The 26,098-nt window shown below is 41.2% G+C and overlaps 1 protein-coding gene across 2 annotated transcripts; it reads right to left on the bottom strand.

Moving 5' to 3' along the window:
• Positions 1–20,918: 20,918 nt before the first annotated feature.
• On the bottom strand, positions 20,919–24,856 carry RHM1 (rhamnose biosynthesis 1). Of its 2 annotated transcripts, none has more exons than XM_068643607.2 (3): positions 24,552–24,856; positions 21,855–23,429; positions 20,919–21,768 (listed from the first exon to the last, which is right to left on the bottom strand). In XM_068643607.2, exons 2-3 carry the CDS (start codon positions 23,415–23,417, stop codon positions 21,322–21,324), a joined length of 2,010 nt encoding a protein of 669 aa, XP_068499708.1. In that variant the 5' UTR covers positions 23,418–23,429; positions 24,552–24,856; the 3' UTR covers positions 20,919–21,321. The 2 variants fall into 2 exon arrangements, with proteins under 2 accessions (XP_068499708.1, XP_068499709.1); XM_068643608.2 differs by having other exon boundaries at positions 21,855–23,426; positions 24,552–24,708.
• Between the last annotated feature and the right edge of the window lie 1,242 nt (positions 24,857–26,098).

Here is a 26,098-nt window from a genome sequence, read left to right as displayed (position 1 = left end):
ATCAGTCGGTGACATTCCCTCAGTGAAACCCTGCGTCAACTCCCTATGGATGGGGCGAGGAATTCGGGGCTTTCGAGAGGTCGAAGCTGGAACTGATGCAGGAGGGGCAGAGCCAGAAGCCTCGGCTGCGTCACGAAGCGGTAACGGCGAGGACGGGGGAACTGAGTCAATCCTTTCCTCTCGTTCCTCGTGGGCAGGTGGAGGTGGAGGTGATGTGGCACTTGGTGGATCGTCCCTGAGAGAGCTCCCACCACCGGGAGACGCGACTGTCAAGACAGGAACGCCCGTAGCCCTCCTCTTACTGGAAACCAAGGCGACGCCCGAATCTTCACTGTCAGAATCTACCACTAGCACCCTCTTCCCTTTGTTGGGGCGTGCTGGGGCAGGGGTCGACGCCATGGCCAGTGGTACCGCGGCAATGGGAGAAGGAGAGGCAGACGGAGGAGGAGTTGGCAGGGAAGCGATGGTTGGCACGACAAGGGTGACCGCGTCTCCACCCTCTTTGGCTGACCTTGCCTTCTTCAGGAATTTGGCAAGGGCGAGTCGCCTCGACGAAGTCATCACTGAACCTGCAGCAGCGAGAGTAACAGAGCACAGATCAATTCAAATATAGTAGAACGGGAGTATTTATAGCTAAACGCATGCAGATAACCATAGGGTTTCAAGCATAGCAAGCAAGTTCGTATAACCACGACAGTTCATGCAGTATAAACAAGCAGGAGCAGATACCATCAATTCTTACCATCAATTCTTGTTTAAGCCATCAATTCTTACAAATATAAGGTCTGCTAGATGTTAAGTATAATAAAGAACCATCAATCCCTTGTATTTTGATTGATCCACTAATTTTCCTGCATGATCCTTATCTAGTTGACAACTTGTTGAGATTGGAGTGTTGATTGCTTTGCATTTGTCCATCTCAAACTTCCTAAGCAATTCCTTGCAGTACTTTGCTTGATTTATGAAGATTCCATCCTTGAGTTGTTTAACTTGCAATCCAAGAAAGTAATTCATTTCTCCCAGCATTGACATCTCAAATTCACTTTTCATTGCTTCTACAGGTTCTTCACACACCTCTTCATTTGTGGATCCAAAGATGGTGTCATCCACATAGACTTGCACAAGTATAATGTCTTCTCTTTTCTTCTTTATGAACAAGGTTCTATCAGAGGTGCCACAGTTATAACCTTGAGAAAGCATAAATTCACTTAGTCTTTCATACCATTGTCTAGGTGCCTGTTTAAGTCCATAGAGTGCCTTCTTGAGCTTGTACACATGCTCTGGATGTTTGTAGTCTTTAAATCCTGGAGGCTGAGAAACAAATACTTCTTCATTACTATATCCATTTAAGAATGCACTCTTTACATCCATTTGGAATAACCTAAATCCTTTTATGCTGGAAAATGCTAAGAGAAGTCTAACAGCTTCTAGTTGTGCCACTAGTGCATAAGTCTCATCAAAATCTATTCCCTCTTCTTGGTTGTAGCCCTTAATAACCAGCGCTTGCCTTGTTTCTGGTGATAGCCCCATGTTCATCCATCTTATTTCTGTACACCCATTTGGTTCCTATGATGTTCATCTCAGATGTTCTTGGAACTAAAGACCATACTTCATTGTATTGAAACTGGTTTAGCTCTTCCTGCATAGCTGTTATCCAGTTGCGATCCAGTAGAGCTTCCTCCAGATTTTTAGGTTCTTCTTTTGAAACAAAAGCCATTGTCTTACAGAAATTGTTAATAGAATTCCTTGTTGAGACCCCTTTTTCAATTTTTCCAATCACATTGTCAAGTGTGAGAACCCTGGGAGTTTTCCACTCTTTAGGCAATCCTGCACTCACAACAGGTTCTTTGGCAGCACATGTATCAGTTGCATAAAAATAAATAGATTGATTCTTTTGAAGATTGGTTCTTAAATAATCTACATCAGGTTCATCCAGAACAGATTTAGGCAAATAATAATCAGGTTTATCAAACACCACATGCATGGATTCTTCCACAATAAGCAATCTTTTGTTATACACCTTGTAAGCATGTCCATTAATAGCATAGCCAATATGTATTCCTTCACCAGATTTAGGATCAAATTTGCCTAGATTATCTTTGCCATTATTTAGAATAAAGCATTTGCAACCAAAGACCCTAAGATGACTAATGCTAGACTTTCTACCTCTATAGAGTTCATAGGGAGTTTTCTTAAGAATAGGTCTAATCAAGGTTCTGTTAAGCACATCAGAAGCAGTGTATATTGCATCTGCCCATAAATATTTAGGTAGGTTAGATTCATTTAACATGGTCCTAGCTAATTCCTCAAGTGATCTATTCTTTCTTTCAACTACACCATTCTGTTGAGGAGTTCTAGGGGCTGAATAACTATGTATTATCCCATGTTTTTCACAAAACCTATCAAACTTAGCATTTTAAAACTCTCCCCTATGATCACTGCGAATCTGTTTTATGTTATTACCATTTTCATTATGCAGAACCTTAGCCAGTTTCTTAAAAGCTTTATATGCATCATTTTTAGAAGAAAGAAAGAGAGTCCATGATATCTTGAGAAATCATCAACAATTACCAAGGCATAGAAATTTCCATCTAAACTAGAAGTTTTAGAAGGTCCAAACAAATCCATATGTAGAACATCCAAAGCCTTATTTGTAGAAATCACATCCTTTGTTTTAAAAGAAGTTCTTTGTTTACCCTTTACACATGCATCTCACATTCTGTTATCTTGAAATTTTATATTTGGTAAACCAGAAACAAAATACTTAGATTTCAATTTATTCAAGTGATTTGTATGGATATGAGCTAACCTCTTGTGCCACAACCAAGACTCATCACTTATTGATAAGAAACATTCATTTTCAGAGCAATTATTCATGATATCTAAGAGATAGATGTTATTTACCCTTTTACATGTGAACAACACCTTACCAGAAGTTTCATCTGAAATTGTACAGGTGTTGGCTTCAAAATTAACCTTGTAGCCCTTGTCACATAATTGGCTAATATTTAGAAGGCTATGCTTTAGTCCTTCCACATATAAGATGTACCGATCAGGTCATCGGGTGTGATGACGTGGCAGCAAGCAATAATATAGGCGAGTTGAACGGGACACCTGGCCGACAGAAGGGAAGTAAATCGGGAAGTCAGTATAGTCGCCGATCGCTGAATTGGCATTCTCCGATCTCTAGGGTGCGTAACCGGCGGTCACCAGAGTTGCGTCACAGTCGCCGTCTCTGAGTACTAGGAGATCAGGTGGTTAGAGATCGTCGGGGAATGCTAGGAGATCGGGTGGTTTACACACCGCCGAAAGGAGCACATCGCCGAACGATTAGGAAAGCTTATTTAAGGTGTTCAAGAGGTACAAGTATGGAAGACGAGTGATATGTTTGTCACGTAGCAGCGGAGGATGAGGTTATCAGATGATCACACCCTAGCCAGAGGTCGGGTCGAGGGAACAGTTTCCCAGAACATGCATGGTGTGCAAGTGAGGCAGATCGTGATGGCAGCAGGCGAGACTACAGAGATGGTGTACGTGGTGGCACCCAGTACTCGCCACTTAAGGGGTCGCGCTCCAAGGAAAGCTGTGCACCAAGTTACTCCCTGTATGGATAACTTAGTCGAATGGCGAAAAGAGTAAAAGTAACGCTCAAGTTGTGGAGGCTTCAGATGGTGACACGTGTACAGCTGGATTCGAGCCACGTGTCTGGAGGCGTAACCGTCAAGAGAGAGAAAAAGCTCAGGTATATAAGGAACACTTAGCAGACTTTTGAGGTACGCTTTCATAACACTTTCCAGTACACTGAGATTCACTACGCACGGTTCCTTGAGTTGAGATATTCTCTCTGAGTTTTTGGTGATTCTTCCACTGACTTGAGCGTCGGAGCGCGATCGGCCGCAGTGGTGCCACTTTGTTTTCTTCAGGTTCTTGCGAGGAATTGAGACGTGAAGAGCAAAAGCTAACGTGGTGCGAAGCTGATCCAAAGGAGAGATCTTTGACGTGGCAAGACTCTTGAACTCAAGTCAACCGGCAGTATCATCAGGCGCCCACCGTGGGGCCGTGTAAAACGTGTTTCCCGTCCACAACGTGAGTTTCTTGAAGTTTTTGCAGTTCTTGTGTGGTTGTGTGCTGGTGCAACCATTTTCTGAAGTTCTTCACCGTTTGTTTGAGTTTCCAATCGGTGAATCGAGTTTTTCACCGTTCGCTTGAGTGTTCAATCGGTGAATCGAGCTTTTCACTGTTCGTTTTAGTTTTCTATCGGTGAATCAGGGTTTTAGTGGAGAAGTAGGAAGTTCGTGTCGAGATCGCGAGTTTCTGTGGAAGTTTGAACATCAGAATCGATCGTGTGCTGTCGCGGTTGTTTTCTTGGAAGTTTTTCGAAGTTAGAGAAGTTATGACCGATTGATTGCTGGATCAGTCGTTCCGGTGGTGAAGGTTCTGGTCGTTGGAGTTTGATATGTTGATATTTCATGCGAAAGATGAGAAGTACGCGTCCAAGTCCCGTTGTGCCAACTGTTGAAGAGAGCGTCAAGCTCCCAGCCGGCGAGCAGTGAAGGCCAACAGCATGAGGTGCCCACTCACGGCGAGATCCACACCATAGCTGGAGGTTTTTCAGGGGGTGGATATACTGCATCACAGAGGAAGAAATATGCAAGGTCTGTGATGGCAGTAGAAACGTTTGAAGATCACTCGCCGGATGTGGACATTACGTTCACCAAGGAGGACCTTAGGGACGTTGTGCCTCATGACAACGATCCCATAGTTATCTCGCTAGTCACGGCGGGAAGGAAGGTCCACCGGGTGCTGGTGGATCAAGGAAGCTCGGCAGATGTCATGTTCTGGCCGACTTTCAGCAAGCTGCAACTACCCCTTGACCAGCTAAGGCCCTATGGAGGATGCTTGTATGGATTTGCTGGCGACCAGGTGGAGGTCAGGGGGTACATTGAGTTGAGAACTACATTCACGGACGAGGCGACCTCGAGAACGGAGAAGATCAAGTACCTCGTCGTGAATGCCCCCTCGGAGTATAACATTCTGTTGGGAAGGCCGACCCTCAACAGGATAGGAGTTGTACCCTCAACGAGGCACATGAAAGTTAAGTTGCCGTCAATGGAGGGAGTGGTGATCACCATAAGATCGAACCAGAAGGAGGCAAAGAAGTGTTACGAAAATAGCCTCAAGATTAAGAGGTCGGTGAGCTACATCACAACAACGCCGCCTCCCGGTGTGGAGCCCAGGCCAGTAGAGGGGCGGGCTGTTGATACGGCGATGGAGGTGATCACCGAAAGTGACGAGGTCATGATGGACGCCGAGGCGGGGGGAGAGAACGCCGGTCGGGAGGGAGAAGCGAGAAACCGCCCAGAGGAGGCTAGGGAGTCGGGAATCGCCAGGGCAGTGATCGCCAGTGAAACCAGGCCCAAACCCGTCGAAGAGTGGCTTGAGAGGGAGATCAGGGGTAAGGTCTTCAAGTTGGGGAGATCTTTGGAAGGTGAGACACAAGACTAGATCGCCAAGGTGATAGAAAGGCATCTGGACGCTTTTGCATGGTCTGCTTCAGACATGCCGGGAATCGATCCCGACTTCTTGTGTCATCACCTAGCGATGGACCCTCAGGCCAGACCAGTGCGACAGAGAAGAAGAAAGTTCAATGAGGAGAGAAGACAGGCGATTAGGGATGAAACGCAGAAGCTCCTCGCCGCGGGCCATATCAGGGAGGTCCAGTACCCTGAGTGGTTAGCTAATGTCGTGCTGGTAAAGAAGAGCAACGGGAAGTGGCGCATGTGCGTCGACTTCACGGATCTAAACAAAGCTTGTCCAAAGGACTCGTAGCCTTTGCCAAGTATAGATGCCCTGGTCGACAGTGCAGCAGGGTGCAAGTTGTTGAGCTTTCTGGACGCCTTCTTGGGGTACAACCAGATTAAGATGCATCCTATGGATGAAGAGAAGACCGCCTTCATGACTGAGAGATCGTGCTACTGCTACAAAGTGATGCCCTTCGGGCTGAAGAATGCGGGGGCCACGTACCAAAGGCTGATGGATAAGGTACTTGCACCGATGCTAGGGAGGAATGTACAAGCGTACGTTGATGATATGGTCGTGACTTCACCAGAAAAGAGCAAGCACATCTCAGATCTTGAGGAGTTGTTTACCACGATTGCCAAGTATAAATTGAAGCTAAATCCCGAGAAGTGCATTTTTGGCGTGGAGGCGGGGAAGTTCCTGGGTTTCCTCTTGACTGAGAGAGGAATTGAAGCAAATCCTGATAACTGTGCTGCCATCTTGGCGATGAGAAGCCCGGCTACCGTGAAGGAGGTGCAGCAGCTTATAGGTCGGATGGCCGCCCTATCTCGTTTCGTGTAAGCTAGTGGAGAGAAAGGCCATCCGTATTTCCAGTGCTTGAAGCGAAACAATAGGTTTGTCTGGACGAAGGAATGTGAAGAAGCTTTCGTGAAGCTTAAGGAGTATCTGGCGAGCCCGCCGATTCTGTGCAAGCCTTTGGTGGGAACGCCTCTCAGGTTGTATTTTGCTGTAACTGAGAGGGCGGTGAGTGCGGTGCTCGCCCAAGATCAAGAACAGACCCAGAAACCTATTTATTTCGTTAGCAAGGTGTTACAAGGCCCATAAGTAAGGTATCAGGCCTTGGAGAAAGCTGCGCTGGCGGTTGTATTCTCAGCGAGGAGGTTGCGCCACTATTTTCAAAGCTTTACGGTGCTGGTGATGACCGACTTGCCTATCCAGAAAGTTTTAAAGAAGCCTGATGTAGCTGGGAGGATGGTAAAGTGGGCAGTGGAGCTGTCGGAGTTCGACATCAAATATGAACCCCGAGGACCGATCAAGGGGCAGATTTTCTCTGATTTTGTGGTCGAGCTTTCCTCAGAGGCAGCACAAGTTGAGGGGGACGATTTTCGTTGGGTGCTTTCGGTGGATGGATCGTCCAACCAGCAGGGCAGCGGTGTTGGAGTCATTCTGGAAGGGCCCAACAGCGTGTTGATAGAACAGTCCCTGAGATTTGCCTTCATAGCCAGCAACAATCAAGCAGAATATGAGGCGTTGATTGCAGGTATCTTGTTGGCTAAGGAGATGGGAGCTAAGGTGTTGGTGGCCAAGAGTGACTCGTTGTTGGTCACGGGGCAAGTAACAGGCGAGTTCCAGGCCAAGGACCCGCAGATGGCGGCTTACTTGGAGTATGTGTAGGAGTTGAAGGCTTCCTTTGCCTTGTTTGAAGTGGTGCATGTACCCAGGAGCAAAATGCCCGAGCTGAGTTGCTAGCCAAGCTTGCCAGTTCGGGCAAGGGGGTAGGCAGAGGACCGTTATTCAAGAAACTCTGAAGACACCTAGAGCGTTCGTGGCAGATCACCAGGTTCTTCAGATAAGTAAGTCGACGGAGAGAGTGGCGAGGAGTCACAGGTCCTTGACCCAGGAGACCTTGAGAACGCCAAGGATAAGGGCATGTCTAGGGGAAAGGGTGAACATGACGCAGGTCTGCGCTACGCATAGGCCAGACACGTGGATAACGCAATACCAGCGCTGCTTGGCAGATGGTGTTCTCCCGCTGGATCCAACGGAGGCTAGGAAGATAAAGAAGAACTCTAGCAAGTTCACCCTGATCGATGAGCTGTTCAGGTTTTGGTTTAAACACCCACTCCTAGTATGTGTGCACGGAGAAAAATGTACAAGAATTATGGCCGAGCTCCATGAGGGTATATGTGGGAGTCACATCGGGGGTCGAGCTCTGGCTGCAAGAGCTCTTCGTGCAGGTTATTACTGGCCAACGATGAGGGAAGATTGCAAGAAGTATGCTCAATGTTGCAAGCAATGCCAGCAGCACGCCGATTGGCACAAGGCACCCCCAGAAGAGCTGAAGTCAATTTACAGCCCCTGGCCGTTTCATACTTGGGGAATTGACATTCTGGGGCCCTTCCCATTGGCGGTTAGGCAGATGAAGTACTTGGTAGTGGCGATTGAATACTTCACCAAGTGGATCGAAGCGGAGCCAGTGGCCCAGATCACCGCACACAAGATCGAGAGCTTTGTATGGAAGAACATCGTGTGCCGGTTTGGTGTGCCTAAACGCCTGGTGTCAGACAATGGGACTCAGTTTGCAAGTCACCTGTTGAAAAAGCTATGTGAAGAGGTGGGAATACAACAGGTGTTTGCATCCGTCGAGCACCCACAGTCGAATGGCCAAGTAGAGTCTGCCAATCGGGTGTTGCTGAGAGGTTTAAAGAGAAGACTAGAGAAAGCTAAGGGATTGTGGGGTGAAGAGGTACCCCGCATAGTTTGGGCGTACCATACCACTGAGCAGTCAGGAACCCACGAGACCCCGTTTAGCCTGGTTTATGGATGTGATGCGATGATTCCAGTCGAAATCCAGGAAAGCTCGCCGAGATTCCAGAACTTTATGGCGGAAGACTCAAACGAAGAAAGAAGAATGAATCTGGATTTGCTGGACGAGGTCAGGGAGGAGGCGAGAGTGAAGGCCGAAGAAGTAAAGAGAATGATTGAGCGAAGGTATAACTCTAAGGTAATGCCAAGGCAGTTTAGAATTGGCGACCTGGTGATGAGGAAGGCACATCAGTACGAGATGGAAAACAAGTTATCGCCTAAGTGGACGGGACCGTTCAGAATAACCGAGGTGCTCGGGAACGGCGCCTACCGCTTGGAGACGTTAGAAGGAGGGGCGATTCCTCGCACTTGGAACGCCACACATCTCAAATTGTATTACAGTTAAAGCCTTGTAAGTAAAGACGAACATGAAGAGATTTAAATAGTTTCTGTTAAAACAGTTTCAAGGGGGCACTCTTTTTTCCCTAAGGAGGGTTTTTAATGAGGCCACCCAATAAAGAGGAGTTTTCAAGTTTAAAGTTTCTAAGATTGCATGCTTGTTGTTTTGAAAGTTTTTAGAAAAAAGACCTTATCACTTGTACGTGATCTAAGGCAACAGTAAAGTTATATTGCATGCTTTCTAGTAAAGTTCTAAAGTCCCCATCGTCTTTCGGCGATCGGCGGCAATAGTTAAAAGTTTTAAAGACCTCATCGTCTTTCGGCGATCGGAGGCACCAGTAATGTAAAAAGCCCTCAACGCTCTCGTGCGTCTTGAGGCGAGAGAAGAAGTCCTCCTCGCCCTTGAGCGAGTGCAGGCATGAAAGAGAAGAAGTCCTCCTCGCCTTTGAGCGAGTGCAGGCGAGAAAGAGGAGAAGTCCTCCTCGCCTTTGAGCGAGTGCAGGCAAGAACAGATTGAAAGACCTCTTTGCATAAGCAGATTGAGGCAAGATTAAAAGTCCTCAGTGCATCCAGGGGGGAGGAGATGTACACCCTGGGCAAGTTGAGGCATCGGAAAAAGTCCTTCTCACCTTAGAGTGAATTCAGGCAAGATGAAACTGAAAAGTCAGGGGTGTTCATGACCTTAAACGGCGGGAAGGGAAGGTTGATGGAAAACGCCTTTTCCCCTTTAAGTGAAACATCAATATTGACCCAGTAAGACCAGATAAAGCTTCCACGCTTGCGGGCAGTGTGAAGATAGATAAAATCCTTCTCGTCTTGAACGAGTTCAGGTATGGCGTGAAGGGTGGAAGAAGTTAAAAGATAGCTGAGGTAGGTTCGTGGAGAACACCTCACTATCCAGATCATTGTTCTAAAACTCAGGAAGGTAGAGAAGGATCTGAAAGGCGCCTCTGCCCCCAGATGAGGGAACCATGATCAAGTTATGCAAAAGAGGGCAACATCGCCAGAACCCTATGGCGTGAAGGTTGAGATAGAGAGGGGGGTCGTATGGCGAGTACCAGATCGGCGATGACAGGAGAAGCGTGAACTTCACTTGGCAGATCAGGTAAGCTGTGTTTAGAACATTAAATTGAGTTAAAACCTGCTGCCTAGCAAGTGATTTCGCGATAAGGTATGTTGCCTTAAGTTCACAAGTTTAATTGAATGCCATCGCCGAAGAGTTGATAGTTGCTCAAATTTACTTTGAGTTAACAGTTTGTTAAGTGTGTTATGAGATTAACAGCTTGCTTGAGTTAATGAAATGGGTGGAAGTTTAAAGTTCAAGTAATGCTGAGTTAATTCAGTTGAGTAAGTTTCACCAGTTGTGTTGGTCAACCACACAGCAAATAGAGGCAGAGGCGTAAAAGGTGAAATAGAAATACAACGTTCAAGCAATAAAAGTTATATGAGCAGTGCCAATTGAGGTTTTTACATAGATTGGTCATTACAAACAAAAGACAAACAGAAGGTTTTCAAAGAAGAGGTGATGAGGAAAAGCAGTTAGTCTTCAGAAGGCACAATCTTCCCATCCACCACTTCGTTGCAGATCGACAGCATGGAAAGGTCGAGCTCAGGATATTGGCATGACATTTGCTCCAGAGCAGCTTCGAACCCAGAGGTGAGGATTTGAGCAACACTCTGATCGAGCTCATGTATTTGGTTTTTCAGTTCTTCCTTCTCCTCATGAGCTCGAGCAAGTTCTTCAGTAGCTTTCTTACTCTCACCCCGAGCTTGGGCAAGCTCTGCAGCAACCTTTGTGGCTTCCTCACGAGCTTGGGAGAGCTCAGCGAGAGCGTTATCCCTGTCTGCCTCGACCTTCCCCAGGAGGATCTCCCTATCTGCCGATCTCTTTTCAATTTTCTCCACCCTGGAAGCTTCAGCCTTTCGTGCAGCCTCCAAATCTGCCACCTTGACCCTAAATGGGACCAACTTGCTCTCCAAGTCAATTTTCTCTTGGAGTTGGATGTGCAGTTTTTGGCGCAGATCAGAGGCTTCCTTGCGTGTATTCCTTAGCTCAGCGTCCAGCGCATCCTCCAGCCTTGAATGTTCCATCTCATTCATCAGCAGATTGCAAGTAAGCTTTTCAGCCTCAGCCCTTATCATGAGATTTGACTCCTTGAGCTCGAAGTTTTCCTCTTGGAGCTTCTTGAGTGAATCCTTCACAGCTCTTGATACAAGCAAAGGTAGATCTTCCGCCATGGTCTTTAGTTGAGCTGCGAAGGGTCCCAAGGTCTCCTTAAAGGGATCTGGGAGGTTTGAGGCTGATGCTGGAGGTGCTGGTGGAGTTTGATGTTGGCTTTCACCACCACCCTCTTGAGCTTGTACAGCAAGGGGGGCTTCCAGGCGTGGTGGTGAGGCTGGAATTTCTGTTATAGGCATTGGCAAAGCCTGAACACCCTCATCTTCTCCTAATGTGGCCCCAGCAATGGATGTGGTGGAAGGAGGACCCTCTCCAACAGATACAAACGGTGTAGAGGCGCTTGGAGGGTCCTCTGCATAATTCGGGCTGCTACTTTCGATCACTATGGGCGCGGCGACCAGTGGTGTTGCTTGGACTGGTTCTAACGGAGCTGGAGGTGATGGCGGTGTTGGTGTTGGAAGTGCAGGTGGTGTGGAGGTGGTTACCCTTTTTCTCTTGGTGATGACTCGGCGGCTTCATCGTCGTCTTCTTCTTCCGACACCACCTGAGGAGTCTTCCTCTTTGGTCTCTTCAACACCAGTTTTTTCCTTTCTGGGGCGGGTAGGGCCCCAGAAGAAGTTAGACCTCGGGGAGGAGTTTTTCCTTGGGAAATGGCGATCTCCACAACCGAGTTGGGCACAGTTTGGGAGCCCGCCGCAAGTTTGTGGGATCGGGCGATCGCCCTCAATTCTGCCAGTTTTCCTTTTCCCAACATTGCGTTTGCACAAGGTAAAAAATAGATGAGTATGCCCCAAAGCAGAAGCAGAACATGCAAGTATATACATACAGAAGTAACATAAGCAAATAGCACATGGATAAATGATCAAGACCAATACAGAACAAACAGAATGGTAAAAATGCTAAGTCAGTTTCAGCACAAAATGAGAATCTTAGTGTTGGGGTAGGGGCTAACCTATGTGCATTTCAAGTTGGCCCTCAAGGAATTCGAAGGAGATTATTGAAGCAGTGGGGAAGGTGATGTTGGCAGAAGCCACGCTTTTCCAGAAGAGACAAAGGTCTTTGTCCAACTCCCCCATGTTGTCAGAACTTCTTGCTCTCCTGAAGTTGTCCCTGGAATCCTTGTTCCCCTTGTTTACCCAATACAAGGGGAAGCCATCAAGCAGCGAAGGGTCTTGGTCGTTCGGGCACACCTTGACGAACTTCCCCTTCCAATCTTTGTAGGATTGCTGGAAGATGGAGAGGATTGACCTCCCAGCAATTCCATTCAAGCTGACCCAGAGGCGATCTCCAGGATTCTTTTCCTCAAATAGAAAGAGGAAGACATCAACCGAAACCGGCAGTCCCAAGTGCGCGCAAAGAATTTGAAACGCCCTCACGAATGCCCAACTGTTGGGATGGAGCTGGGCAGGGGCGATGTCGAGCTCGGTCAACAACTCCCTCTCGAAACGAGTGAAAGGAAACCTAAGTTTCACTTTCTTCAACAGCGTGGCGTAGACGAAGAAGAACAACTCGTCGTTGTTCCCCTTGTCATCCGCACAGATTGGTTCTCCAGGGAGGCAAGGCAGCACCGTCACGTTGTCATCGTGCTCCTTGTGAAATGAAAGGTTGGGTCGTTCCCCTTTCTTCAGGCGAAGCACCCCCACCTCAGTATTTATTGACGAGGTTTCCTTCAGTAGAGTTGGGGTGGCCCAAGGGTAGAGCTCTTTGTAGTCCCGTGGAGGAAGGGAGGCTGCCCCGGCTTGTGGTGGAGTTGCTTGGGTAAGGTTGGCATGGGAAGAGGCAGGCCTTTCAGCCTGTGTGGAAGGAGCACCAGAGGCTCGTGGGGGGTTGCGTGTTGGTGGAGGGTTTGTCCCAGTGGTAACCCTACGAGTTTTGGGAGGAGGGTTTCGCGATGAGGAAGGAGGATTAGCGATGGACTTTGTCTGAGCCATTACAGGAACTGCAAAGGAAAGAAAAGGGAGGAAATGAGGATAGCAAGAGAACGACTCGATTGAAGGCGAAGAAGATAGAACGAACGAGTGAGAGTTCACTGGGTAGATGTTATCAGGAATGAAACTCTAAGTTACGAGAAAAGAGAAACAACCCACAACGTATGCTCCAGACAGTTAATGGATGATGCAAACCGATTAAAATGCAACAAATATTAGTAGAAGGAGTAAAGGAGTTACCTTTTGATGATCGGGTAAATGTTGAAGGAAGTTGAAGATTGAGGGAGACGAAGGTTTCGTAGTTCGTAGAGAGAGCGTTTAGAATGCTTGAAGATGAAGAAAGATAATGAAACAGTGAATAGCGCGAAGGGTTTAAGGATTTCGAACGTTGTAGGAAGCGCAAACGACAATTAAAAACAACCGTTGATGAAGCCACGTGTCGTTTGATCAAAAAGGGGTTGGTGAAGCATCAAAAAGGCAAAGGAGTACGAACGTACGGAAGTCCGTACAAGGGCCACGTAGATCGACGATGATTTGACTTCTTAGTCTTTTCGCTGGTCAAGTCTCAGCTTAAGACTGGGGGGCTTGTGTACCGATCAAGTCATCGGGTGTGATGACGTGGCAGCAAGCGATAATATAGGCGTGTTGAACGGGACACCTGGCCGACAGAAGGGAAGTAAATCGGGAAGTCAGTATAGTCGCCGATCGCTGAATTGGCGTTCTCCGATCTCTAGGGTGCGTAACCGGCGGTCACCAGAGTTGCGTCACAGTCGCCGTCTCTGAGTACTAGGAGATCAGGTGGTTAGAGATCGCCAGGGAATGCTAGGAGATCGGGTGGTTTACACACCGCCGAAAGGGGCACATCGTCGAACGATCAGGAAAGCTTATTTAAGGTTTTCAAGAGGTACAAGTATGGAAGACGAGTGATATGTTTGTCACGTAGCAGCGGAGGATGAGGTTATCAGATGATCACACCCTAGCCAGAGGTCGGGTCGAGGGAACAGTTTCCTAGAACATGCATGGTGTGCAAGTGAGGCAGATCGTGATGGCAGCAGGCGAGACTACAGAGATGGTGTACGTGGTGGCACCCAGTACTGGCCACTTAAGGGGTCGCGCTCCAAGGAAAGTTGTGCATCAAGTTACTCCCTGTATGGATAACTTAGTCGAATGGCAAAAAGAGTAGAAGTAACGCTCAAGTTGTGGAGGCTCCAGATGGTGACACGTGTACAGCTGGATGCGAGCCACGTGTCTGGAGGCGTAACGGTCAAGAGAGAGAAAAAGCTCAGGTATATAAGGAACACTTAACAGACTTTTGAGGTACGCTTTCATAACACTTTCCAGTACACTGAGATTCACTACGCACGGTTCCTTGAGTTGAGATATTCTCTCTGATTTTTTGGTAATTCTTCCACTGACTTGAGCGTCGGAGCGCGATCGGCCGCAGTGGCGCCACTTTGTTTTCTTCAGGTTCTTGCGAGGAATTCAGACGTGAAGAGCAAAAGCTAACGTGGTGCGAAGCTGATCCAAAGGAGAGATCTTTGACGTGGCAAGACTCTTGCACTCAAGTCAACCGGCAGGATCATAGGACATTCTCAATTGTGGTTGAATTCTCAGTACCAACATTTCCTCTTCCAAGAATCCTTCCTCTGTTATTGTCTCCATATGTGACATGCCCTTCAGCTTTAAGTTTCATACTTGTGAACTGAGCCAAATCACCAGTCATATGCTTTGAGCATCCACTGTTTAAGTACCACTAGTTTTTCCTGTTGTTTTTCTGCAAAACAAAATCAACACACATGGTACCCCTTTTTAGTCTAGGGTCCAGCAGGATTAATACCTTTCCTTAGGAAGCTATTTGGCTAATCCTTTAGGAACAACGTACCTTCTAGCTTTACATGTTCTAGAGATATGTCTAGATTTCATAAGTAAAAGGAAGATACATAATGCATTGTATTGAATTGTTAAAAGAAGAAAAACCTAGTTTGGAAGAAACAAAAAAACTGGACAACTTTTTAACACTGTTCTTTCTTCCAGGATTATATCTTATCCCAATTTTATTAAAACAACATTTTGTGATCCCAGCAGTGTTTCAAGATTTTCTCTTCCTTCGGTGAAATTTGATAAGGTTTTCAACAAATATTCAACTTGGTTTTCCAACTTCTTACAATTTTCACAGGTTTTTATAGATGCATGCAAACATGTCAATTCAAGACTAACAAGATCAGTTTTAACTTTGTGTAATTCTTCCTCAAGTGACTTAACCTTCGGTTCAAGTACTTTCTTTGCATTGTTCAGTTTGTTACGTATGACAGCCAATCTGTTTGCTTCATCATGTGTTTCCTTAAAGGTAATTAATAGCTGATCATAACTTTCAGAATCAGTGAAAAAATCACTCATTGAATCAGAGACTGATCCATCACCATTCACCATGAAGAACAAATTTTCTTCTTCACTTCCAGTTGAGGAGTCACTTGTTGAGGAAACTTCATTTTCCTCCCAAGAGATATATGCTCTTTTTCCTCTGCCTCTTTCACTCTTCTTGCTGGCTGGTTTTTCTTTATTTTGATTCTTTGGACAATCAATCTTTATGTGGCCTAGTTTATCATAGCCAAAGCAAGTATAACTAGAAGAATTTGAATCATTTGATTTAGAGTACCTTTTTCTTTGTTGAGTTCTGTCTCGGTTCTTCCTTTTTAGAAATTTGCTGAATTTTCTGGTAAAAAGACTCAATGTCTCATTATGTTCAGGATTCTCCTTTTCCTCACTTGTATCATGCTCTATGCTAGTCTTCAAAGCAATTCATTTGGATCTTTTCTCCACTGTTTCTTTTTTCTTTTAATCTTTTGAGTTCTAGCTCATGCTCCATCAATTTCTTGAACAATGCAGCAGTGGAGATCTTGGATAAATCTCTGGATTCAGAGATTGTTGTTACTTTAGGTTACTTTAGGTTGCTAGCTCCTGTCAAGACATTTCAGCACCTTTATGTTGAGCTCTTCCTTGTCAAATACCTTACCAAGTCTAGTGAGATGATTTACAATATGTGTAAACCGTTCCTGCACATCTGCAATGCTTTCTTCTGATTGCATCCTGAAAAGTTCATATTCTTGAATGAGTGAGTGATTCCTTGCTCATTTCACATCATTCGTGTCCTCATGAGTTACTTGTAGTACTTCCCACATCTTCTTAGCCGAGCTGCATTGAGACACTCTAAAGAATTCATCCATATTCAATACAGAGGTGATGATGTTTTTGGCTAGAGAATCCTATTGAGCCTTCTTCCTTTCACTTTCACTCCATTCAGACTAAGGCTTCTTCACATTTTCCTCTTTGACAACTTGCATAGGCACCAAAGGTCCATTGACCACTGCATCCCAAATTTCCATGTCAATAGATTCCATCAAGATTTTCATTCTAATTTTCTAGAATGCAAAATTCACACCACCAAACATAGGAGGTCTATTAATAAACGCACCTTCAACAAAAAGCATTTTAAACTCAGACATAATGCACAAACTTGAGTAAAATACAAGTCCTGGCTCTTGATACCAATTATGGGTCTATTAGAGTCTAAGTTCAAGAGGGGGGTGAATTGAAGATATAAAATTTTCGCAAACACAAACTGACTTACAGTATTTCAGAAGAAAAAGAACAGATTGATTTTGAAAAGAACATATTTATTTTTCAACACACTTTATCAAAATCAGAACTTGTTCATATTAGCATTGAGATCAAACAAAGAAATTCTTCAGAACAAGATGAGTTATTTTTACAACAGCTATAAGAAAAAAATTTACATCAAGAGATCAACACAAGTTCTTTTGATACAATTATTTAAAGAAAGTGAATGTTTAACCAATATATTATAAAGAAATTTGTTTGTTCTTAAACTAGTCAGAAAGCTTATTTGTGATTAAAATATTTTTTCAAAACAAAGAAGAACAGTATGAGCAAGAGTGCAGGGATGAGAATAATGATGCAAGCACAATTTATACTGGTTCACTCATAAAGAGCTACATCCAGTTTCACCTCACACCAATGTGAAATTCACTAAAAACAATTTAAATCAAATACAACACCTTGCAATTCTTGAACCCTACAAGAACAAGGCAACCAAAGTTGAAAAACCCTATTTCGGCACTACTTGCACTTCAAGAACACTTCAAGGAACCATATCAAGAAGTGACTTACACAAACACTCTTACAGAAGAATGAATTAAAGAAGGATAACACCTGAAAGAAGATGCAGGAAACTGAAAACCAGTAGCCCGAATTGCAGCACAACAGCACCAACACCTTTACCAAGATCAAGGCATTCAAAGAACAAGCACGCTTGAAGTTCTTTTTGAAAACGTTTAAAAAACTCATACAAATCATTCTTACTCACTGAAAATCGTTTGACCTCTGTTTAAAACGTGATTGCACAACTACCTTTCATGTGAGATGTGCCTTTCTTTATATAGAAAACAGTTTCTAACGACTTTTCAAAAAACAGTTAAAAAGTTGTTATAAAGGTTAAATCCAAAACAAACAGATTATTTCTCTGAAAAACTGTCAGCTCATCTTAACAGAAATAACTGGTTGAAACAAACTTTTTTGGTGCCCTAACAGAATTTTGAGAAACATTTTAGCAGTTCAAAAATAAATCTATTGTTTTACAAATAAACAGATTTATTTTTGTGCACTAACCTGAATTTTTATGAGAAAACTTAAAGATCTTTTAGGAAAACATTGAATCACTTCTTGTGCTTGATTTTACCACCTTGATTAGGCATATAAGGTAGGTCATGAAGCAAAAAACAACCTTAAACTCATTCTAACCTATATACAAGATCACCTAATTACACATTACAACCTTCAAAGCAAACTTGTTATTTTCTACATCAAACACACACTAGGACAACAAATAAAAAGCTTCATCTAGCTTCAACAAATTATGCTTGATTTTTGTAATGTAATCTTGAGAATTGGTTTAAAATATTAGTGTGGGGATGCTACTATGAGCTTTATGAGAAATACATGAATTTGAAACTGTGTTGCAATGAAAGGTTGATTTGGAAAGTAGTCTAAAAAGAGAAAATTATGAGAAGTTACAACATAAAAGAAGAATATTTGTTGTCTAAAAAAAGAGAGAAAAAGAAAGAAAAATAGAAAAAGTTAAGGTGAAAATGATGAATTCTATATATAAGAAAAAGAGGTAGTTTCCTACTTATTCTATGAGTAAAATTCTCTATTGTTCTTTAAATATATTTAGATGTTAAAGCCTAGAATCGTTTCATTTATCCCACAATTACCCTGACCACATTATTAGCTATATAAAAGTCCTCTTGATTTTTAGTTGCATGTATTTTGAATTATGGAAATTAGAGGCTTTTCAAGCCTATGGTAATGCTTATATTCATGATGTGCTTTCAGTGAAAACACCAACCTAAACACTTGAGAGAATGAGTGATACACATACCTGATGAGGCTATTAGTTCTTATTCACAACTTAATTTGATTGAAAATTTTCATAGCTTTGTGTGTGAAAACATCTTCACTAGTTTGATTATTTGAAACTTTGGTTGATGAAAATTTTCTCTTGTTTTTCCCATGCAGATTGTAAAGTTTCTTGAAAGTTAGAAAAAATTGCTTCTTTAGTTTCTTATTATTTAACCATAAGTGCAAAATGTCTAATTGAGGGGGTGTGATAACTCAGTTTTTCAGTATATTTCTAGAGTAATTTCATTTCTTTGAAGTTTCCTATGTTCTAATTTTCTCTTTTTAGATTAGATTTCTATTGTTTCAAAAATATAATTTTTGCAAACAATTCTTAAAAAATATTTCTTGTAGCTTTTAATTTTCCTAAATTGTCTAATGTAATGTTTTGACCTTTTGAAGAGTTAATTTGGAGCTTGAATTGATCTAAGAATCGTGGATGAAGTTGTTGAAGAAGGGGGACTTAAAAACTAGGAGCTAAAATGATGAAAACTCTAGGAACGAGCTTTAGAAAGTCAACCTTTCACTGAAAACATGTTGTAGACAGTCAACAGTAGCAGTAACTGGTCCTAGAGGGTAAACATTGCTTGGAAAGAGAAATTTGCAGAAGTTAGTTAGATGTAACTGGAAATTGGGGATCATTAAGTGTCGATGCTTAAACTCATTCCAATGTGGAAACTATATAAATATAATTGATATACGGAGAGAAAATGAGATTAAAGATAGATTGGGAGTTAGACAATGAAGTAGATTAGATTAGTTTTCTCTTGTTCGTCTTTGGTTTTTGACGTTTCTAGTTATAGTAAAAGTTCTTTATTTTCTTCTATGTTTTTCTTCATCGTTTCTTCTTCTCTTTACGTTCTAGGTTTTGTTATCGTTTTTCAAAGTTGAAATTGGTTTTGGAAATGGGTAATATAGAAATGAAAATAATGTCAAATGATGTCGTGTTAGTGTTTTATTCTACAAAATCTTTTTGGAAACTTTATTTTCGATTGAAAGAAACTTTTCTAGGAGCATACAAACCTATTGTTTTTTTTTATATATTTAGGTCTCTTGGAAATTGAAGATGAAGATTACTAACCATGATTTTTGTTCTATATTTTTCATTTCAATTCTAAATTTTGCTTTTTTTTATTTTTAATTTATTTTAATTTTTGTTTGTTTACTTTTTTGCACTTTATAATTCTAGTTTACAAGTCCTTTTCGTTTCAGTTACTGTTGGAGATCCCACATCGACTAGAGATTAGAGCATTTCATAATATATAAGTGGGTGCAAACCTCACCTCATTGAGCCGGTTTTATGGGGTTGAGTTAGGCTTAAAGTCCATTTCTTAAGATGGTATCAGAGCCATTTTGAGCCTATCCTAGTGAGTATTTGTTGAGCCTATCGTGCCACCCGCTATCGGACCACCCAAAATATATAGTCCCACGCACGAGCTTCTATCTATCACTCTCGGCGTGAGGGGGGTGTGTTGGAGATCCCACATCGACTAGAGATAAGGACATTTCATAATATATAAATGGGTGCAGACCTCAATCTTATGAGCCGGTTTTATGGGGTTGAGTTAGGCTTAAAGTCCACTTCGTAACATGGTATCAGAGCCATTTCAAAGCCTATCCTAGCGAGTATTTGTGTTGGGCCTATCGTGCCACCCGCTATCGGGCCGCTATCGTATTAAGAAATGGACTTTAAGCCTAACTCAACCCCATAAAACCGACTCATAGGGTTGAGGGTTTGCATCCATTTATATATTATGAAATGCCCTTATCTCTAGTCGATGTGGGATCTCCAACAGTTACATTTAATTCAATGTTATTTTACCTTTCAAGCAATTAAGTTTTTGTCATTTATATGTTTCCTACAAATTATGTTATTTTTCATATTCACTTTTTCATTAGACAATTTTTTAAGCGATTGATCTCAAATTGTTTAATAATTAAGTGAAAGTCATATCGCGTAAGTAATGTTAATCGACCAAATTCACAATTGCAAGCCAAATTCATTTTTTACATAATTCATTCTACATATGCCAAATTCATTTTTTACCTAATTCATTCTAGATAAACTACATTAGAAATTGCATGCCAAATTCATTTTTTACATAATTCATTCTAGATAAACTACATTAGAGAGTCTGCTTTGCGATCACATATTAAACAATCTATTATAATTAAATTTTGCATGTTTATAATCTTCTTCACTACATTAAATTTTTATGTGTGTTTATAATCTTCTTCACTACATTAAATTTTTATCTTTCCCTTTGCATTCTTGTTTCAATTTCAATTTCTCCCTTCTTAATTTGTAAAAAAATAATATTAAATAAAAAAATTCAATTAATATATTTTTTTGGGAATTCAACTAGATTGACCTTTATTACATTAAGGAAAATCTCACGACTTATTCTTTTTGGAAAGTAAGTCTAATTTAATTTCCAAAACCATGTAAATTTTACTTTGGTTCATCCCAATTCCAAATATTTTCATACCATGTAAACAAAATACTTAGTATTATTTTCCATGTCTTAACCGTAGGAAAATAAATGAATACCTCAGAAGCATCCATTGCACTGCATAATATACAATGCAAATGCAATACAAACATAACTGCATACCTCAGAAAAACGATATAATATATGAGCAATAAAAGAATACATGTCTTCCAATGGAAAAGATGCACGAATAAGCCTTTTAGGTACCAAAACCACTATTATCTAAAAAGCTGCTCTTGAAGAGACTCTACAAACTATAATAAAGCAGCATAAGTGTTAACTTAGAAACCACATCTGGCCCAATTATAATACTTGCCACCTTCTAAACAAAGTAACATGATGCAACTATGCTGAAATTGGAACCAATTATAGCTAAGACAACAAGAACTACATCGGCAAGTTTTGCGGTATGGTTCTTATCGAAACCCAATGACATAACAATGAAATAATGAGTGATCTATGTAGCCCGCCACAAAAATGCATAACCTGTGATGTCTAAAACATGAAACTGCTTAAAATGTTTTTAAGCAGTTTTCTTGTTTGGCTCAAAGACATACTTGATCAGTGAATCCTTGATGGAAAGAAGCTCAGGGAACTCTTTCTTCAATTTGGCTCCATCCATCTCATTGTTGCTCCGTGGAGCTACGATCACCTTGGCTTGCTCTTCAAGGTTGAAGTTAACCCACTTGAAGCTTGGATCAATGTAATCCCTGTACATCTCAAGAATCTCATTGTGGCTCACTGCCCCAGGATTTGTGAAGTTCCAGATGCCCCTCAAGTTTCGCTTCGCCATCTCAATCGAAATAGGCAGAAGTTCATCCAAAATGGTCATGCTGTTTGGAATGTTCACGACTTTGTTATAACGAGAAATCTTGGTGATGAAGTTACGTGGATTACTCAAGTCAGATGAAATTGGCATGCGAACTCTGAGGGTGCACACATTGTCATATTCTCTCAAGAGCTCTTCAACCTGATTAACATTCACATCCAAATTATATGATATAATTGTAAGAATAATAGAAAGGGAATAAGGCAATAACATGTAAGTGACCTTACCATAGCCTTAGTTTTGGAATAGAAAGAACCAATGAAATTGGGTTTGTCTTCCTCCTTAAAGCCAATGCCAGAACCCTGTGGATGAGCTTCATCGTACTCAAATATGCACCCAGTAGCATAATTTATCATCAAGATACCATGCTCTCTGCAGACATCAGCCAATGTTAAAGTCCCAGCAACGTTGGTGCGAATGGTTTCTGTTTTGTGGGATTCACACCAATCAACATTGGGTCTGCCAGTCACTCCTGCAGCATTAAAAATGTGTGTAGGCTTCACATTCTGAATATCAGCCACAAGTGATGAACGATCCTCTAGGCGCCCTCTTCCATATTCATAGGGAATCTCTTGCTTTTCACACAATTTCCCAAGCAAACCCCCAATCCAACCTGTTCTTCCATAAAGCAAGAACTTGAGAGGATGCTTCTGAGAAGAGGTAACATTCTTGGATGTTGGAACCACCATTCGAGTATTAGTTGAGACATATGATGCATGTATTTCTTCTTCAGATCCATCAAAATGTCTCTCCAATCCACCGGGCATCATCAGCATCCTTGGATGAGGAAGCAATGCACCACTGACATCACCCCACCAACCAGGATTGTTGATATACCAGTCCATGGTTTTCTTCAAGCCCTCGTCCCAAGTGGTCCTCTCAGACCAACCCAAGACCTTCAGCTTTTCATCATCAAGAAAGTATCTCTGATCATTAAATGGTCTGTTCTCCACAAATTTTATACTAGCTTCTGAGTCCATCTTAAAAAGCCTGCATATATCTTTGGCAACATCAATAACTCTCCTCTCCTTCTTAGTACCAATATTGTAAACATGCCCAACCTCTCCCTTGTGAAGGATAAGTTCAAAAGCCTCTGCAACATCTTCACAATATAAGTAACTCCTTACATTAGAACCATCCCCATGGATTGGAAGAGGCTTGCCTTGCATAGCCAGGAGAATGAACTTTGGAATTAACTTCTCAGGAAACTGATTGGGCCCATAAACATTGTTCCCACGTGTTGTGATCACAGGTAAACCATATGACCTGCCATATGCCATGACAAGCATTTCTGCCCCAGCTTTTGTTGCAGAGTAAGGATTCGTGGGAAGTAACTGAGAAGCCTCGTGGTTTCCAACAATAGCATCCTCATCTGTCTCTCCATAGACCTCATCAGTGCTCACATGGATGAACCTCTTGATCTGACCAGTTACCTTGCAGGCTTCTAAAAGGACATGAGTTCCATATATGTTGTTCTTGGTGAACTCAAAGCTGTTGCCAAATGAGTTGTCAACATGAGTTTGAGCAGCAAAGTGCATTATTGTGTCAATGGACTCGGTAATGAGTAGGTAGTTGACAAGATCAGCACTTCCAATATCTCCCTTCACAAACTTGAAGTTGGGAGATGATTTTGAAGGAATGAGGTTCTTCAGATTTGAACAATAATCAAGCTTGTCAAGAACAACAATTTTGTACTGGGGATAATTCCGGATAAGCCGGTTGGCAACATGAGATGCAATGAATCCAGCAGCTCCAGTAATGAGGATATTTTTTGGTGTGTGCGTAGCCATGTCAACCAACTTCTACAATAAAAATAAGGGAAAATCACAATATACATATCAGAATCACAATCACCAAAAAATAAACAAAGTAAAACCAAAATATATTTTTTATTCCAAGTACAAATGGGGAAAACCTTCATACAGTACCATAGGTTCTGTTTTTTCTAGTGTTATCCCATTAGAATTGGAGTTTCGCTGTAGTAATATGTATGATAAAGAGTCCCATGAAATGGGATTGCATACTACTAACGTAAAACTCCAAATTTGATTTGGAATTAGAACCCCAGTTTTACACAAGTTAAGTCAGACAGCCCCATTAAAGATAAGCCACTTCTGCACAAACTTTTAAGAGAGTAATATGAGAAAATCAACCAACTACGGCACAAGTTAAGGTAATGTTCAGCATTGCAGGAGGTGATAGTTTGAAACCTCCCTGCCCTGTGTGCAGGGTTGAATAAACCACGAGGATAGTGTCTATCTGATGATAAAAGAGATGATCCAGAGTGTATAGCAGCAAAGTTCACACAACAAGTCCAATGGAAAGAGTAAAACAAAACAGCCAAGGGAATATGGGAACATATTTTCTTGATCCAGTTCGTTAAGATGTAAAAATACAAAAACAAAACGGGCAAGGGAATTGTTATTGTTATATATAATAATTCTGCAACCGACTTTCAGGAAAAAACAAACAAGGAAAAAGTTAAACTCCCACTCTCCCTTAGTAATAAATACAAAGGCAGATAAACTAATAAACAAATAAACAATGTTAAAACAAGAGATTAAAAAAAAAACATAACTCAGATTCCAAACTAACAGTACGAGATGCAATGAAATTTTCACAAAACCAATTACCCTTGCTTCAGAAAAGCAAATGCAGCACAGATCTGATCATTTCACAAGATTAAACCGAAACGATCACGTGGATCAAGACCCATCAGAACCACCAAACAACAATACCCTCATAATCATCACAGATCCAACCAAAAGAACATCACCCAGATCACAAAAATCGCCCATTAGACCAAATTTCAAATCTTTAAGCAGTAAAATTCAGAAACAGCAAATGGGACCCGCGGCACCCAGATGATACAGAAATAGAGAGAGAAACAGGGGAAAACAGAGGAAATGAGAAAAACAACTTACGAATTAGAGACCGTGAGGCGTAGAAGGAGAAAAGACGAAGGCAAGAAAGAGAAATTCTTCAGACAGAGAAGAGATGGAAAATGGTAGTTCCCAGATTTAGATTTGGACTCTACACACTTTGTATGTATTTATATATACACACACTCTGTATGAAAATATGATGAACGACGAGTTTGAGACAGTTAAGGGGAGCCAGAGGATCACGTTGAATGACCAAAATGCCCTCCCATATTGGTGTATTTACATGGGCCCCACTTTCCCATTTTATTTTCAATTAAGATGAATTAAACTAAATTCCATCTGATTCATGACAGTTGTCTTATGATTACTCCTTATTTGTTTTGTAGATTGATTGCATGTCATCAAGGTATGATTCTTGCACCATAATTTCTTTTGTTTTCTCTCTTTTTCTTTCTTTTAAAAGAAAGTTCAACAATGTGAGGTATCACATTCTCCTTCCCCATAATCTCTCAACTATATCTAAAATTAAGTATATTTCATATAATTGTATAATTATTAAAAGAATCTCTAACAGTTATCTCATTCCATTTATTTTTCTTTTTAACAATCTAATTAATAGAATATAAAATTTTAAATTATATATACGTATCAGACCTTGTACAAAATTAATTCAAGTATAATATAATCTTAATTTATAAGAAAATATTTTAATTTTTTTTATTTCTCCTCTTTTAAGAGGAACTTATAGTAACTTTAATATATATTTTCCAAATCTAATATTATATGCTAATTTTACTAAAAAAAAGTATTTTGTTTCCTCTAAATGATAAAGAAGAAAAATATATTGATTTTTTTAAGAAGATTTTACATTTACCATATTTTGATATCATCTAAGAAATTAAAGCATATTTAAAAGATTCATTTCTAAAATTTTATTCTCTTAATTTAATTGTTGTATTAAGTAGCTTATATTTTATAACTAATTAGAAAAAATAATATAAAAATTTAGAAAGATGAAGAATAATTATTTTTAAATCACTCTACTAGTAAATTGATCATATCGTTTTTAAGATGGAAACAAATTTATTTAATAACTTTTATAATATGTTTAAAATTATTATTATAACGTTATAGTATTAGTAATTTATAACTGGGTGATGATATTTTGATACTTGTTTCACTTTACACCCACACTAAAATATTAATATTTGTAATAAAAAAATTTAAAAAAATAAAAAAATATTTTTAATAAAAATATAAGAAAAATGTAAAATGTTAAAATAATTTTTAAAATTAAAAAATTAAAAATAATTAAAATATTAATATTTAGTGGAATCTAGGGTGAAACAATGAGTGTAAAATAATCATTTTTCTTTATAATTTTGATGTGGCCTGGTTTAAAGGGGGTGTGATTGGTTGAGGTGTTGATCATGCGAAGACGGTGGTCCGCTCCAGATGATTGGACTACCCACATATAGGGTTTCTATCTTTAATCACTTTCCCTCAGGGTAGGTAGCATAACAATTAGATGATATTTATATTTTAACTTCTTTTATCATAAAAGAACAAAAAAAGAGGTTAGTTAA

The sequence above is a fragment of the Phaseolus vulgaris genome, chromosome 5 (genome assembly GCF_051622355.1).
Source record: "Phaseolus vulgaris cultivar YP4 chromosome 5, ASM5162235v1, whole genome shotgun sequence".
NCBI classification, from domain to species: domain Eukaryota; kingdom Viridiplantae; phylum Streptophyta; class Magnoliopsida; order Fabales; family Fabaceae; genus Phaseolus; species Phaseolus vulgaris.
Note: the sequence above shows the minus strand (reverse complement) of the source record. Positions and strands in the feature narration are given on the sequence as shown.